A 16530-nucleotide genomic window follows, 5' to 3' on the forward strand; every position below is an offset into this window, starting at 1 on the left:
TATGGAGAGGACTTCAGATGCATAAATAACTTGAAAATATAAAGGAACACCAGAAAACAGACCATCTCGGGACTTCCCTCGTGGTGCAGTGGTTAAGGCTCCACGCTCCCAAGGCAGGGGGCCCGAGTTTGTTCCCCGGTCAGGGAACTAGATCCCACACGCATGCCGTACCTAAGAGTTCACATGCCGCGACGAAGGAGCCCGCCTGCCGCAACTAAGACCTGGGCCAGCCAAATAAATAAATAAAATATTTTTTTAATGTTAAAAAAAAAAAAAGAGGCCATCTCTGAAGACGAGTGTAGGTTGACATGAGAGGCACAGGGCAACCAGCACCACATTCGTGGACCTAGACTTCTGTTTCCCCCTCCTGGGAAGAACAGTGATTCAAAGGTTGATCACAGGTACCAGCTCTCAGACTTATCTGGGATCCAGCCAGGAAGTCAAGCCACATGACCTGCAAACACACCGGGGGAAATGCCAGTATCTGGATTTACCCTTGACCCTGAAAGATCTCCATCCAGGAGAAGCACCTTATGTGTGCTAAACTATGGTAGCAGAGGTGGGACCACAACAGCATTTCATTGTCATTGCTTTGGGTGTCTGTATTTTTAACTTACAGATTGAGTTACTGACCCCAGTTGGTTTCTTCCTCCGAGCATCCAGGTGCCTCTGATGGCCCCACCAACTTCCATGAGGTGTGGGCGCATCTCACCTGTTGGTACTCCTATCATGGACACCCAGATGGTCATCTCCCCACCACCACCACAAACAGTGCTGACAAGGTCTTCTGATCCCCTCTCTGTCTCTGGACCCTGTATATGGGGCTGGAGTTGGGGGGCAGTTGGTTGCACGCTCACTTCCTTTGAACCGAGTGCTGCCATGCTGCTCTACACAAGGGCGGCACCAGCCCATGCTCCCCAGGCAGTGCTGTGGGCAAGCACATTTTACCCAAGTGCAAGTTTTCTTTCTTGCTCAGGTCTTATCCATATTCAGCCCACAGTGGTGATACGCATTTACAGTGAGCATCCTGTGGTTTAAATGAAAAGATGGGTTTGAAGGAGAAGACAGCTGAAAAATGCATATTTAGGCAGATAAGGAAGAAACACCAGAGGCTCAGGAACAAAGGAATACGTTGTTGCTTGACAAAGTTGGGACCCAAAGCAGCCCAGTGTCGTCTTACCAGCCTGACTGGGATGCCTTCCCAGAGGATCCTGGGCGTGTCTGCCAGCTGCCCTGTTGACCTTGCACGTGTTAATTATGTATTAGCACCTCACCTCCCTGCAGCAGGACCCCCTTAATGGAAAACAGAGCCCTACTGCATTGTGGCCTGTGTGCTGTGGTTCCCAAACTTTCAGATGCTCCAGAGTCACCCAGAAAGCTTGTAAAACACAGGCTCTGAGGCCTCAACAGGTCTACCGAGTTGGGTGAGATCTTTATGGATGAGACTTGGGAAATCTGCATTTTTCTTACGATTCTGACGTTAACCGGATTTTGAGACACACCACTTTATTGGTTTTTGCCACTGCCAGGAACAAAAAAGGATATTGAACGTTTTGAAGCACTGATGTATTTGGGCCCTAACCAATCAGAAGGGCTGCCAGGTGTAAGCCAACAGTAGGGCATGACCAGGTGAGATACCTTCACCTGCACTGACATTTTGGGAAGGTCGAGCCAGCCCTGACAAACATTAGGGCACCCAGTCTCACTGAGCAGTCCCTCTCCTGAGATGTGGAGGTCACCTTCCCTGGAGGACCACTGCCAAGCGTGACCAGCAAGTCTACTGGTCTCTCCCATTGTCCAACACGGTGCTCCTCATTCACATGGAACTTCCCAGCTCATTCCAGATTCGCCGTGTGTTCTTGGTCTGCCCTCTCCCCCCAGCCTCCTCTCTGCCCACTGGTCCTTCTTCCCTGACCTCCGTGCCCGAGGACGGCTTGCTGTAGCCCACCCTGGACTTCTACGAGGGCCACATCTACTATCTAAAACCCTGAGAAGCACGGGCTCAGGAACAAGGCGGTGGCCAGTCCACACCGAGATCTCAGAGGGATATTTTTCGTCTTACAGTTTAAGTGTAAACTGGGCATGGAGTTCACCCTCGCGTGGTGATGAAACAAAAACACTCATGTGTCACGACCAAGGTGCCCAACCAGCTGTTGGACATGACCCGTCTCCAAGTGAGTGGACAGTGCCTGACTGACAGTTCTGTTCTGGGCAGGAATTTATTCGATTAATGGATGCTGTCTCTAGCAGGAGCCTCAAAGGGGGGCCACCCGAGCCAGTCAAGAAGGAGAAGTAGGGGCTTCCCTGGTGGCGCAGTGGTTGGGAGTCCGCCTGCCAATGCAGGGGACGTGGGTTCGTGCCCCGGTCCGGGAGGATCCCACATGCCGCAGAGCGGCTGGGCCCGTGAGCCCTGGCCGCTGAGCCTGCGCGTCCGGAGCCTGTGCTCCGCAATGGGAGAGGCCACAGCAGTGAGAGGCCTGCGTACCACAAAAGAAAAACGCAGTGGGCAGAGGTAGGCTCCAAAACTCCAGGATGGAAAACAGCCATTTAGCTTCCTGGATTAGTTCCCTTTTTCCCTTCTTACTCAGAAGAGCAGGTTTTTAAGATTTGAAGCTTCCTGAATTGAGGAAATCATAGCCACAGACCTTGTCCCTTTGACAACATGGGTAACCAAAAAACAACACGAGAGAAATAAATACCCTTGTCCCTTACCGCCATGCTGGGAAAAAAGAATTGTTTTCATTCCTCATCCCCACCCTCCCTTTTTTTAAACCTTCATTCATCCATTCATTCAACCAGTTTTCACTGGGTACCAGCTATGCACAAAGCATCGTGTTAGGGATTCAATGCTGAATCTAACAGACACTGCCCAACCTCGCAGGGCTCACACTCCAAGGTGTAGGCAAGACAGGTCACCAAACACAAAGGTCAACAAATCGACATCTGTGGTCGGTGCTTCGAAGGGATCTAACAAGGGACTGGGAATAAATCCCATAGGGTGAGGGACAGTTGAGGGTCGCTCTAAGGCGGTGACCAAAACTGAAAGGATGAGCGGGACCCAGCCATGTGATGATGGTGACTAACGGGCAGCATGAGGAGGATGCCGTTCCAGGAAGAGGGAGTAACGCATGCAAAGGCCCTGACAAAGGGAAGAATTTGGCATGTTTGAGGAAACAAAAATATAAAACATAGAACCTTGTTGCTGGAGCAGCGTGTGAGCTGAGTGAGTGAGTCCAGGTGGAGAGACTCGTAAGCCAGCTCTTGTAGCCATAGGGGCCGTGCTGTCGGTGGGGTTTTAGATCTGAGCACAGTAAGCAGGTTTAAGAAGAGGGGTGTGCTGATTGGATGGGCACCTTGCTGTTGTGTAGACATGCACTGGAGGCGACTAGAAGAGATGGACGCTGGGAAACCACTTAGGTGGCTGTTAGCAGGTGCAGGGGAGAGATACAGCAGTATCTGAAAGTAAACTTGGAGACAGAACTGATGGAACTTATCCCACGTGGGATGTGAGCAGGAAAAGAAGGTGAGGCTCCCAGGCTCCCAGACAGGGTGCATGAGACAGTGAAGACCCAGCGACACATGTAGGTTTGTTTTTGGTTGTTGTGTTTATTTCACTATAGTTGATTTATAATACTGTGTTAGTTTCAGATGTACAGCTTCAGATTCTTTTCCGTCACAGGTTATTGCAAGGTACTGAATATAGTTCCCTGTGTTACACAGTAAATCCTTCTTGTTTATCTATTTTATATATACTAATGTGTATCTGCTAATCCCAAACTCCTCATTTATCCCTTTCCTTCCCGTATCCCCTTTCGTAATCATAATTTTGTTTTCTATGGCTGTGAGTCTGTTTCTGTTTTGTGAGTTGATTTGTATCATCTTTTCAGATTCCACATATAAGTGATGTCATGTGGTATTTGTCTTTCTCTGTCTGACTTACTTCACTTTGTATGATCATCTCTAGGTCCATCCATGTGGCTGCAACTGGCATTATTTCATTCTTTTTTCTCTTGGTGGGAATGTAAATTAGTAGGTTTGTTTAAAACAACCTGTATGTGGGTCGTTGACCCAAATTCCATTTTGGTCATGTTAACATGTCTGTGCAACATCCCAGTAGAGATCCATACATTCAACCCACAGAGACCATCGGGCACAGTACCGTGCCCTGGTCACCAGTCCCAGTGAGGCTCCAAGCACTTTCTGCCCACTGCATCATGGTGTTGGCATCGCCAAGGAAAACACAAAGCAGTCGGGCCCTGGCTGGAGTAACGCTGTCCTCATGCAGAGCAGACAGAGCAAGATGAGCTCCAGCCGTGGGCGTCCGTCCCCCAGGGCGGGTGGGTCTCTCTCAGCAGCAATTGCACGGGGCAGCTCACCTGCGTGCAGTGGAAGGACCCTCCTCCCCGCCCCTCCACTTCCCCAAGGAAGCTGAAACACTGGAGCTGAGGGCGTGCCTGAGGGCCACCGACATACAACTTCAGCAGAACAGAAGAGCACTTGTGGAGCAGGAAGCACGGAGAGATATGGCCACACGAGGTGGTAAACCCAGCACAGGCCGTGGGAATGCTTTATCTCATGTTGAGGGAGTGTGCCAGGCCCAGTAGGGGGCCAAAGACTTCCTTTCCCAATAGAGTTAGGTGGACAGTTGGATGTAAAGTCTGGTGTCAAGGGCAAAGGAGGGTCAGAGAGACGCAGTTGGGAAATGTTAGCATAATGATGGTGTTTAAATCCATGGACAGTGGTAAGAGCACCCAGAGAAGAGAGAAAGGAAGTAGCTCAGGGGACCTCCCTGGTGGCACAGTGGTTAAGAATCCACCTGCCAATGCAGGGGACACGGGTTCGAGCCCTGGTCCGGGAAGATCCCACGTGCCACGGAGCAACTAAGCCCGTGCGCCACAACTACGGAGCCTGTGCTCTAGAGCCCGCGAGCCACAACTGCTGAGCCCACGTGCCACAACTACTGAAGCCCACGTGCCTAGAGCCCGTGCTCCGCAACAAGAGAAGCCACCACAATGAGAAGCCTGCGCACCGCAACAAAGAGTAGACCCCGCTCGCCACAACTAGAGAAAGCCCGTGTGCAGCAACGAAGACCCAACGCAGCCAAAAATAAATAAATAAATAAACTCATATCAGATCCTGCCTCTAAAAAAAAAAACAAAGAAGAAGTAGCTCAGGACCCAGACAAAGGAGGACAAAGGAGACAGGAAGAGCCTGCAGAGGCAAACCACAGGGAGACTGCGGAAAAGCAGGGTCGTGCACTGGATTTGGTGTCTGGAAGGTTATCTTGGAGTCAGAATAGAGCACAGCTTCAGTTCCCTTGTCTTCATATCATGAGGCCCTTCCTCAGAGACCTTTAAACAGCAATTGAAAGACCTTTGATATAGTAGCCACTTGATAATTAGTTACTGTGAAACTGACTGGCTGGCTGATTTACCGAATGCTTGAGTGAGTGAATGAATGAATGGGGGATTATATTTAGAAACTATGAATTTCCTTCCAGACTTTTATCTAAGCAGATATATGCAAATTTTACATATTCAACATCTTCTGTGGGTAGATATTAACACAAGTTAATCTCCATTAACTCTTCTTTCTAAACATAACTTTTTTTTTTTCTAAACATAACTTTTAATGATTATGAAGCACTTCCTCATAAGGGCTATTCTATACTTAACTATTCCTCTGTTGCTTCTATAATCATAACCAATGCTGAGACAAGCAAGCTTTTTTTCTTTTCCGTTATGGTTTATTACAGGATATTGAATATAGTTCCCTGTGCTCTACAGTAGGACCATGTAGTTTATCCCTTCTATATGTAATAGTTTGCATCTGCTAATTCCAACCTCTCATTCCATCCCTGTCCCGCCCCGCCACAGTGTGGTATTTGCCTTTCTCTGTCTGACTTACTTCCCTTAGTGTGATAATCTCTGGGTCCATCCATGTAGCTGCAAATGGCATTATTTCATTCGTTTTCATGGTTGAGTAATAGTCCATTGTGTGCATATATATGTACCACATCTTCTTTATCCATTCATCAAGACAAGCCATCTTAAAGCATTTTTCATTATGAAAAAATTCAAACATTCAAAAGTAGAAGGAATAGTTTAATGGTTCTCAGCTACTCATAGCCCAGTAATTATCAACACAGCAAATCCCTTAATATCTTGAAATATCTAGTCAGGGTAAACGTTTCTCCAATTGTCTCTCATATTTTTAACACTTTGTTTGAACCAGGGTCCAAATAAGTTCCGTACATTGCAGTTGGTTGATGTGTCTCCTGCACCTTTTTAATCCATAGTCGTCCTGAAGACGACCACTCCTCTTCCCCGTCTCCCATTCCTTTGCAGTTTATTTGTTGAAGAAAATGGGTTGTTTCCCAGAACCTTGACCTTGCGCACTGCATCCCTGTGGGGTCATTTAACATGACCTGCATTTCTCTTGTCTGTGTGTCCAGTTTTACTGAGATATAATGACATACAGCACTGTGTAAGTTTAAGGTGTACAGCATGACTACCTGACTTCCATATATTGTGAAATGATTACCACAAGAAGTTTAGTTAACATTCATCATCTCCTACAGATACCAAAAAAAATGTGTTTTTCTTTTCCTTTGTGATGAGAACTCTTAGCGTTTACTCCCTTTCAAATCCCTTACAGTCATCACGTTGTACATTATATGCCTGGTACTTATCTTATGACTGGAAGTTTGTAAGTTTTTGGTCTCTGTATTTCTTATAAACTGGTAGCTAACTCCAGAGGCTTGATCAGATTCTGGTGAGATTTTTGTACTGTTTGGGCAGAGCGGCGGTACCTACTTCTGCTGGGAAGTCCCTGCTGTCTGTCATCTCTCTTCCTGTGATGCTGAGCCTTGGTAAGCATCACTGCCCTCATGCTGACCTCTCTCCAGTAGTTCCTTGAAGAGGGACTCAGGGGGGGCAATTCCCCGAGTTCTTACACTTTCAAAAAGTGTACAGCTTTACCAGCCAACGACTGTTGGATTGGACATAAAATACCTGTCTCACATTTTCTTGAGTATCTTAAATGTGTTCTTCCACGTCTCCTGTTTCAACTGACACTGTTGTTGCTATCATAAGTCTTTGTGCCTGGATGCCCAAAGGATTTTTAAATTTTTCTTGAAAATCCAATAATTGTATTGGGATCCGGGTCAGTACTGGCCTTTCTGGGTCAATTTTCTCAGGTGTGCGGTTTATCTTTGCATCAAGAAGTTTCAGTGGCTGGAGCAATCTGGCCCCGAGGATCTCTGGAAACTTCTCACGACGAAGCTCCAGTGTGGAGGAGGCTCGAATAGGAGGAGAATCCAAATTAAGCCCAAAAAGGAAAATCGGTGCAAAAAAATGAAAGGGATGGTCCAGGTGAAAGTAAGAGAGAGGATGGGGCAGAGCAGAGAAGGCATGAGCCACCCTGAGAAACAACTAAAGGGGGAGATTAAGAGTCAGGAAGTCAGAAAAGCTATGCGGGAAAACTTATTTCCCCTCAGTATGAGTAACAGAAAAGGACTCTTGCCAAATTCCATACAAATTATTATAAGAAAACAGAGAATAAACTCTCTACAGTCAATGAAGAAATCCCAGAAAGACATGACCATAAAAAAAGATGAAAACTGTAACCTAGTATTTCCAAACAAGTGGAAAGGAACTTTAAAAAGATAAAAACTATGAAAGGACAATATAAGTAAAAAATCAGAAAACCTTAGAAATGAGGTGATTGGAGAAATGGAAAATTTGAAGCAAGATGATACAACAACAGGAAACCGAAATCAAAGAGGAAAAATCAGCTCATGCATGTAAAACACTTAGCTTAGTTCCAGGGAAACAGTAAGTGCTCAGTAAACAGATTAAAATGGAATTATCATCCATGCTTTTGGCTTTCCAGCCTCTCCATAGTCTCTGCCAGTACCCTCTCTTTTTTTAAATTGAAGTAGGGTTGATTTACAATATTGTATTCGTTTCAGGTGTGCAGCAAAGTGATTCGGATATATATATATATATATATATATACATATATACATATACTTTTTCAGATTCTTTTCCATCATAGGTTATTACAAGATATTGAGTATAGTCCCCTGTGCTCTACAGAATGGCCTTGTTGTTTATCTATTTTACACATAGTAGTGTGTCTCTGTTAATCCCAAACTCCTAATTTATCCCTCCTCTGTCCCTTTCCCCTTTGGTAACCATAATTTTGTTTTCTATGTCTGTGAATCTGTTTCTGTTTTGTAAATGAGTTGATGTGTATTATTTTTTTAGATTCCACATATAAATGATATCCTATAACGTTTGTCTTTCTCTGACTTACTTCACTTAGTATGATAATCTCTAGGTCCATCCATATTGCTGCAAATGGCAATATTTCATTCTTTATGGTTGAGTAATACTCCATTGTTTATATACCACATGTTCTTGATCAGTTCATCTGTTGATGGACATTTAGGTTGTTTCCATGCCTTGGCTTTTGTCAATAGTGCTGTTATGGGGACTTCCCTGGTGGCGCAGTGGTTGGGAATCCTCCTGCCAATGCACGGGGCACGGGTTCGAGCCCTGCTCTGGGAAGATCCCACATGCCGCGGAGCAACTAAGCCCGTGAGCCACAACTACTGAGCCTGTGCTGTAGAGCCTGTGCGCCACAACTACTGAGCCTGCATACCACAACTACTGAAGCCTGCGCGCCTAGAGCCCGTGCTCCGCAACAAGAGAAGCCACCACAATGAGAAGCCTGCGCACGGCAACGAAGCATAGCCCCCGCTCGCCACAACTAGAGAAAGCCCGCGTGCAGCAACAAAGACCCGACGCAGCCAAAAATTTTTAAAGTAAAAATAAATTAAAAAAAAAAAATAGTGCTGCTGTGAACATTTGGGTGCATGTATCTTTTACAAAGTAGAGTTTTCGTCCAGGAGTGGGATTGCTGATCATTTAACTGTACCATAAGGAACCTCCATATTGTTTTCCGTAATGGCTGCACCAATTTACATTCCCACCAAAAGTGTAGGAGGGTTCGCTTTTCTCCACACCCTCTCAAACATTTGTTATTTGTAGGCTTTTTTGTTTGTTTGTTTGTTTGTTTGTTTTGCTGTACGCGGGCCTCTCACTGTTGTGGCCTCTCCCGTTGCGGAGCACAGGCTCCGGACGCACAAGCTCAGCGGCCATGGCTCACGGGCCCAGCCGCTCCGCGGCATGTGGGATCTTCCCGGACCGGGGCACGAACCCGTGTCCCCCGTATCGGCAGGCGGACTCTCAACCACTGCGCCACCAGGGAAGCCCCTGTAGGCTTTTTAATGATGGCCGTTCTGACCGGTGTGAGGTGGGACCTCATGGTAGTTTTGATCTGCATTTCTCTAACTATTAGCGATGTTGAACATCTTTTCACGTGCCTGTTGGCCATCTGTATGCTTTCCTTGGAGAAATGTCTATTTAGGTCTGCCAGTGCCCTCTTTATAGCTCTGACATGCATTTAGCTAAATGCCACAGCTTGGACAGATAAGAATGTGATGACAACTGTACCTCAATCAGGTCAGAGATGGGGCGCCAGAACTGGACATCAGACCATGGAATGCCTGACATTGTATCAAGATAAGAAATAAAGAGAGTCGAATGGAGCCTGTCTAGAAATGAAAATCCTGGGGAACAAGATCCAGACGGGAGCGGGGCACCTCTGCATTTCTCTATCAAGCCAATGATTCCATCCCACCCTACGCACACCCACACCCACACCAGCCAGGTGCAGCTAGACTCAGTGCCTTCCACTGGAAGCCCAGCAGGGGACAGACAATGGCGCTGGTCTCCGCCCAGGGCCAAACCGAAAGATTCTCCGGTTCACAGTGTTTGGCTCTCTGCTCGTAACTTCCCAGCCTAGTGATCTGCCCACTTTCAGACTTTGCTGGGGAGCAATGATGGTGCTGGACAATGGACAGAAACAGGAATTCCAAGCTCTGGGGCATCTGTGTCGTTCCAGACACATTCCTGGAAACCAGTCATCTGAAAACAGAACATAGAGGGGGCGATCGCTGAGTTTCCCCTCCCCAGGCTGAGGTTACTGCAGAATCGGAATGGCTCCTTCTCCAGGGATAAGCAGCATTTGGATGGTCTGGGTCCTTTCACGATTAATAGAATCCATGTAATCGTCTACATAACATCCCAATTACGAGGAGGCTGAAGAGAAGCCAAAGCCCCTGCCAACCCACCCACAGGAAGGCTGTTGTTTTCATCAGGAGCAAAGCACCTTTTCCTCCCTCTTGATAGACGCAGCAGGAAAGGATGCTCTTATGCCAACAAGAAGGTGCTTCCAGTTTTCTTTCCCAAGATACTGTGGTCCAGTCAGTGAACTGACAAACCTTTCCTCTCTGGTGGAAACGGCCTGTGCTCTGTGCATTAAAACTGGGCTTAAGGAACTCACGACAAGCAGATGTGGGCTGAGGGTCTTAAAAAATCGTTTTTTCTCATTAGAAAATTTATTGTGGAAAAACGGAAGAGTATAAAAAATTGTCAGTAAGCAAAAATTACCTGTAATCTACCACACAGAGAAAAATCTATTAAAACCTATTAAACCTATTAAATTTTTATTTTATTATCATATTTTTTGGCCACGCCACTCGGCTTGCAGGATCCTAGTTCCCCGACCAGGGATTGAACCTGGGCCCCCGTCAGTGAAAGCGATGAGTCCTAACCACTGGACCGCCAGGGAAGTCCCTAAACCTATTAAAATTTTAAACACGTTTAATATATCTCTCTATATATTTTCCACAGGACCATTGTGTATATAAGCAAAGAACATTTCCCTTTTCCGACATTAAGGAAACGTCAAGGTTAAGATTAACTCCTCCCTGGTCGCACAGGAAATAATGAGCACAGGAGGGTGTCTGGGTGGGAATTTGGAAAGAGTTCATTTTCCCCATCTCTGGACATGCTGATGGGCCACCCCTCCCTCTTATAAGCCTCTGTATTGAGTTCTTGTTCAGAAGGTGTTCTACCTGGGTGCTGGTTGATAGGGGCAGAGTTGGGCGGCTGTAAGGCTCGACGCAAAGGCAATGTGGGCACAGGTAGTTGCCTCTGCCCCGCTACAGCGTCTACACTGCAAATTAGAAAAGGGTGCCTCTGGGTGGAACACAGCTGGGTGATGGGCCAGCTCCCACAGGTAGAGCTCCAGGTGGGCGCAGCGTGTGCCAGGGTCCGTGGCCTGCTGAATGGAGGGTAGGCTACATCTCAGCCCCGCTGGCCCCCTCCCAGCTCTTGCTCTTGCTGGGAGGGGCCGTGGCATGGGCAGAGTGGGCAGGCCACAAACTGGAGTCATCCTGCCATGGAAAGAAAGTGACCCCATCTTTGTTTTCTGTTTGTTCATTTTAGAACTCACATACCTGTATTTGAAACTTATTTATTTTCCTAGATATCAGCGAATGCTCCAGCCAGCCTTGTCAGAATGGTGGCACATGTGTGGAAGGTGTCAACCAGTACAAATGCATTTGTCCTCCGGGAAGGACGGGGAGCCGCTGTCAGCATCACGCCCAGACTGGTACGTAGCGGCTGTGGGGCTGGGGGAGGACGGTCTGCTGCAGAGAGAGAAGTAGGACCCTGGTCACGGGTCACCAAAGGCAGACCAGGCGGGATGTCCTCTGTTTTACATCCAAGGATCCCTCTGGTTCCCTGAAGTGGTTATTTGGGATGGCGTTTAGTTCTTTTGTGGAACCAGAGTTTTGATCCTTCTTATGGAAGAAAATGCAAGTGGAAGGACTGACCCCACCCTGAAAACCCTCCAGATTGGGAACTTGGCCTGAGAAGCTTTCTTGCTGCCACCTTCACATGGTTGACCTTTCCTCTGCACGTCAGCAAAACAGCTTCTCCTGCAGACGCTCTCGTCACATCCTGCAAAATTCGTAGTTACTGACACAGGCCAAAGTATTTTCCGAGCTGGATGAACTAGACGTTCGACTGGTGATGGGGTTATGATCCACACTTGAGTCTGTCTATCCAGCCTGAAGGTCTAGCTGTCACACTGTGGCTGTTTTTGCAGGTGCCAAGAAAATCCAGTGATAAGGAATCTATGGCAGATGGGTGGCGGTTCTACAGTATGGTGCAGCCAACATTTCTTATATAAGAAAATCAAAACCAGGACTTCCCTGGCGGTCCAGCGGTTGAGACTCCACGCTTCCACTCCAGGGGGTGCAGGTTCGATCCCTGGTCAGGGAACTAAGAGCCTGCATGCCATGAAGTAAAAAAAGTCAAAACCTAAAGATGTCTTATTCCTTTGCCAGAAAAGCCTGAAGTGTCCTGTCTGACTGTCTTGATTTCTGAGTGGAATCTTGGTTGGAGGGGGGGTAGGAATTGGTGTCCAGAGAGCACAAGCTTTGTCAATACTTGATATCCTTGCACTGGACCCAGCTCAAGGTCAGGTTTAAATGTTGTGTGCTACCATCACCACCATCCACCTCCAGAACTCTTTTCATCTTGCAAAACTGAAACTCTGTGCCCGTGAAACAGTAACTCCTCCCCTCCCTTCCCCCAACAACCATCCTATTGTCTGTCTGGATGAATCTGACCACTAAGAACCTCATGTAAGTGGGATCATACAGGAAGAGTCCTCTTGTGCGTCTCATTACATTTACCACCGATTCCTTTGCAGTCTCTTCTGACCATATGAGAGCTCTCAATCCTTTGAAAACTTTCAAAAACGAACACTTTTTTTCTGATAAGAAAATTGATTTATGTCCTTAGTTACAACAAACAAACAGCTTAGACACTTTAGGAAAGTATTTTAAAAATACAAAAAAGAACCCTTTAAAAGAAGTAGTATTTTAAGCTCCATAGTTTTTTTTTTTTAATTTTTACTGGAGTCGAGTTGCTTTACAATGTTGTGTTAGTTTCTGCTGTACAGCAAAGTGAACCAGTTATACATGTACATAAATCCACTCTTTTTTAGATTCTTTTCCCGTATAGGTCATTACAGAGTATTGAGTAGAGTTCCCTGTGCTCTACAGTAGGTCCTTATTAGTTATCTATTTTATATACAGTAGTGTGTATATGTTAATCCCAATCTCCCAGTTTATCCCTCCCTCGTACCCCCTTGGTAACCAGAAGTTTGTTTTCTACATCTGTCACTCTATTTCTGTTTTGTAAATAAGTTCATTTGCACCCTTATTTTAGATTGCACATATAAGCGATACCATATGATATTTGTCTCTCGGTGTCTGACTTACTTCACTCAGTATGACAATCTCGAGGTCCATCCGTGTGGCTGCAAATGGCATTATTTCGATAAGCTGCATAGTTTTAAACTACAGTGATCACGGCTAGAATTTTGGTGTTTTAAGCCTTTGTAAGTGAAACGCGGATTTAACGTCACGGTGGTCCTCAGGGTGCAGTTGTGTGGCCTGCTTTTCGTGCGTCGTTCTATTCGGGTGCGTCCCCTGTCCTTCGCCCCTTCCGGTGGGCCCTGGACCGACGGCTGGGTTTCGGTTAATTCCGTGCCTTTCCTTTCCCTACTCCAGAGTAAGCTCTGAGAAGGGGCCACGCCCCGATCTCGGGGCTCCTCCAAGGTCAGGCCCAGGTGCGCCGGGCCCGGCCCTAAGGGTGTCTTCTCCCCGCAGTCGCCCTCGAGGGCAGCGAGGCGGGGGACCCTGCCTTCAGCCGCGCGCCGCGATGCGCGCAGGTGGAGCGGACGCAGCACTGCAGCTGCGAGGCCGGATTCCACCTGAGCGGCGCCGCCGGGGACAGCGTCTGCCAGGGTAGGCGCGGGCTCGGCCGGGGGAGGGAGGCGGAGCGGGGAACGCTGGGGTTGCAGGAAGAGGGGCTCCAACCTGCGGCACCCCCGGTCTCTCCCCGCCCCCGCCCAGGGGCCGGGTGCGCGCGGGCGAGCGGCTTCCTGGGCGTGGTCTCAGAAAGGCCCGCCCACCTTGCGGCTTAGGTAACTGTGGCGCAGATGGCTGCTAGGACACAGCTAGTGCGGAGACATCAGGGGCGGTCCTAAGAAAGCCAGGCTGTAGAGAAAGCAGCCAGGGGTCCCCGGTCTCCCCCCAGTCACGCACACTCGTCTAGGAGAGGCTTCAGGCCCCTTAATCCGCTCCCTCTTGGCTGGGATCGCAGGGCAGGTGGCAGGGAGGAGCTAGAGTCGCTGTGACCGTAGACAGACCCTCGCTCCCCGCACTCCGCCCCCCGGAGCTGTGCAGGGGCCTGGGCTCATTCTCTGGTCCCTTCTCGCCTTAGCTTTACTGACTGGCCCACTTTTGCAAATCTCTCCCGATTATTGAAGTTCCTTCTGAAAACAAACCATTGGTTCAAACCTAAGAACTGGCCGTTTGGTGCTAACAGCCTCATTTTAGAGCAGCAGAAACCCTCTTACCCCACTCCTAAAGATGAGGAGGGTTAAGGTGGGGCTGGGAACCAGGGTGGGAGTCTGGGTCTGCAGCCCCACGCCTTCCTCCCCGGGCTGCTGGGCCTGACTTGACAGCCTCTGCGGGGTCTCCCCAGGTAGGCATCAGCCTTAGAGGAGCTGGCCTAAGGTCGACCACATCAGACCCCCGACTCCTCCCTTCAGCCCTCGGGGTCCTTGGCTTGGGAGAAAGGGGAGCACTCCTGCATGCTCTGACGGGGATAGGGCTTGGTGGCCACACCCCACCCAGCCAGTTAGCCACAGCTACCAGAGATGGTGACACAGCAGCCATCCTGGGTCACTGTTAGTGGCCGCCCGCCTGGTGGTTCCTGGAGTCATACTGGGCATTTCTGTCCCCAGATGTGAATGAATGCGAGCTCTACGGACAGGAGGGGCGCTCCCGGCTCTGCATGCACGCCTGCGTGAACACCCCCGGCTCCTACCGCTGTGCCTGCCCCAGCGGATACCGGACCCTGGCCGATGGCAAGAGCTGTGAGGGTGAGTGAGGCCGTGGCAGGGGCAGGTGGTCCCAGACTATGGCTCTGAACTACTGGGGGAGGAGGAGAGGGCAGAGGGCTCCTCCATGGGCTGACATGGAACCTGAGAGAACAGGCAGCTCCCCAGTGACGTCCTAGTGGGGCTCCACTGCGGGGCTCAGAGGAGTGGGTCACCTGGGACTAGAGGGAGAAAGCATCCAGACAGCCATCACCCATCATCCATCCATCCATCCATCCATCCCACAAGTATTCACGAAGGCCCGCGTAGGATTATGCGGAGGCTGGGAAGAAACCCAGCCTCCAGCCCGGGAACTCACGTGTGGAGGGAGCAGAGAACATACAGGGCATGATATGAGCCATGGAGGGCAGACTCCTGGGCCCTCTGGCTGAGGAGGCAGGTCTGAGAGAAGTGTTGTGACCAGTAGCGCTCGCCTGTGCCCTCCAGCAGCCCTGTAACCTGTCATGGCCGGGGGAGGCTGGGATCCAGGGAGGGGAGTTCCCCGGCACTTCCACCAGATCTGGATTTCAAATGGTTAAGGACGACCGGGCTTCCAGTTTTAAGAATCAGCATTGGGTATTTGGAAAGTTCACTGCGTGTGGAGCATCTCATTCCAGTGCCTGTCGGGCCATTCATGTAGTCCCGTCAGTGATGGAGGGGGTGTCGGGGGATCTTCACCCTCACTGGGTGTCCGGTATTTCAGATGTCGATGAGTGTGTGAGCCCGCAGCACGTGTGCCCCCGGGGTACCGTGTGCATCAACACGGGTGGAGGCTTCCAGTGCGTCAGCCCCGAGTGCCCCGAGGGCAGCGGCAACGTGAGCTACGTGAAGACCTCTCCGTTGTGAGTATAGCCAGGGCCACCCACGGCTGAGCACGTACATCCCTCACCCAGGCCTCCTGGGGGCTGGGCTGCATTCTTCCTTCTGCGTTCTTGGGAGGAGGTACAGTTATGTCTGATGAAAGGCATGGAGCTGGGAGTCTGGCTTCTCAGAGCTCCCATCTCCCTTTAGAGGCTGCATTGAATGCACTGCGCACTTAAGAATGATGTTCTGAGCGCTCCCCTGCTGACAGGGAGGTCACTGGAGGGAAGAGGGCCATGGTGAGGCGGCCAGGAGGCAGGTATATGTTACACAGGTTCAGGAGAGGATCATTTCCTGTGTTCACATGGTAACTGTACACTCTGCAGTGTATTACTCTGCTTTTCCACTGCTACTAGGAAGTTCGATTTCTAGTAAGCTCAGCACCTAACAAACAGACTTTTTTTTTTTTTCAAAAGGTGGGAGACAGGCTTTTAAGGAGAATAACTGCAGCTATCACAAAGTACACATGTTTTCTTCTGAGAAAGAGATCACAGGAGCCTTAGATTGTCTTTAGAATGCACTGACCTCGCTCGTTTAGCTGCCTGAATTGCTTTTAAGGCTAAAGCAGATGAGAAGCAGCAAGAGAGTCGGTGGCGCTGAAGAGTGGCAGCTGTTCACTGGGAGTGTCACGTAGTGAAGGGACAGAGAGACCTGTATGTCAGAGCCTTTGGGGACATCCCTGATTAACATCTGGAAGGGCTATTTGACCTCCTTAACGGTGACGATCTGAGTCACCCAAATCGCTAAATTGCATCTGTCTCTTGCGTTGGACAAGGTAGAAAACTATCAAAGCAC

General features: G+C 49.0%; 1 protein-coding gene across 2 annotated transcripts in view; it reads left to right on the forward strand.

Annotated features, from left to right (window-relative positions):
- The window catches only part of FBLN7 (fibulin 7), a 62799-nt gene that overhangs the window by 41472 nt on the left and 4797 nt on the right, over positions 1-16530 (forward strand). For both annotated transcript variants that reach the window (XM_089922802.1, XM_022599072.2), the window contains 4 exons: positions 11401-11526; positions 13598-13735; positions 14740-14877; positions 15578-15716. In XM_089922802.1, the coding sequence (XP_089778928.1) occupies positions 11401-11526; positions 13598-13735; positions 14740-14877; positions 15578-15716 (541 nt within the window). The remainder of the gene's footprint in view (positions 1-11400; positions 11527-13597; positions 13736-14739; positions 14878-15577; positions 15717-16530) is intronic.

The sequence above is a fragment of the Delphinapterus leucas genome, chromosome 13, assembly GCF_059928025.1.
Source record: "Delphinapterus leucas isolate spDelLeu-1000000601 "Yukka" chromosome 13, BTC_Dleu_Yukka2, whole genome shotgun sequence".
Taxonomy (NCBI): Eukaryota; Metazoa; Chordata; class Mammalia; order Artiodactyla; family Monodontidae; genus Delphinapterus; species Delphinapterus leucas.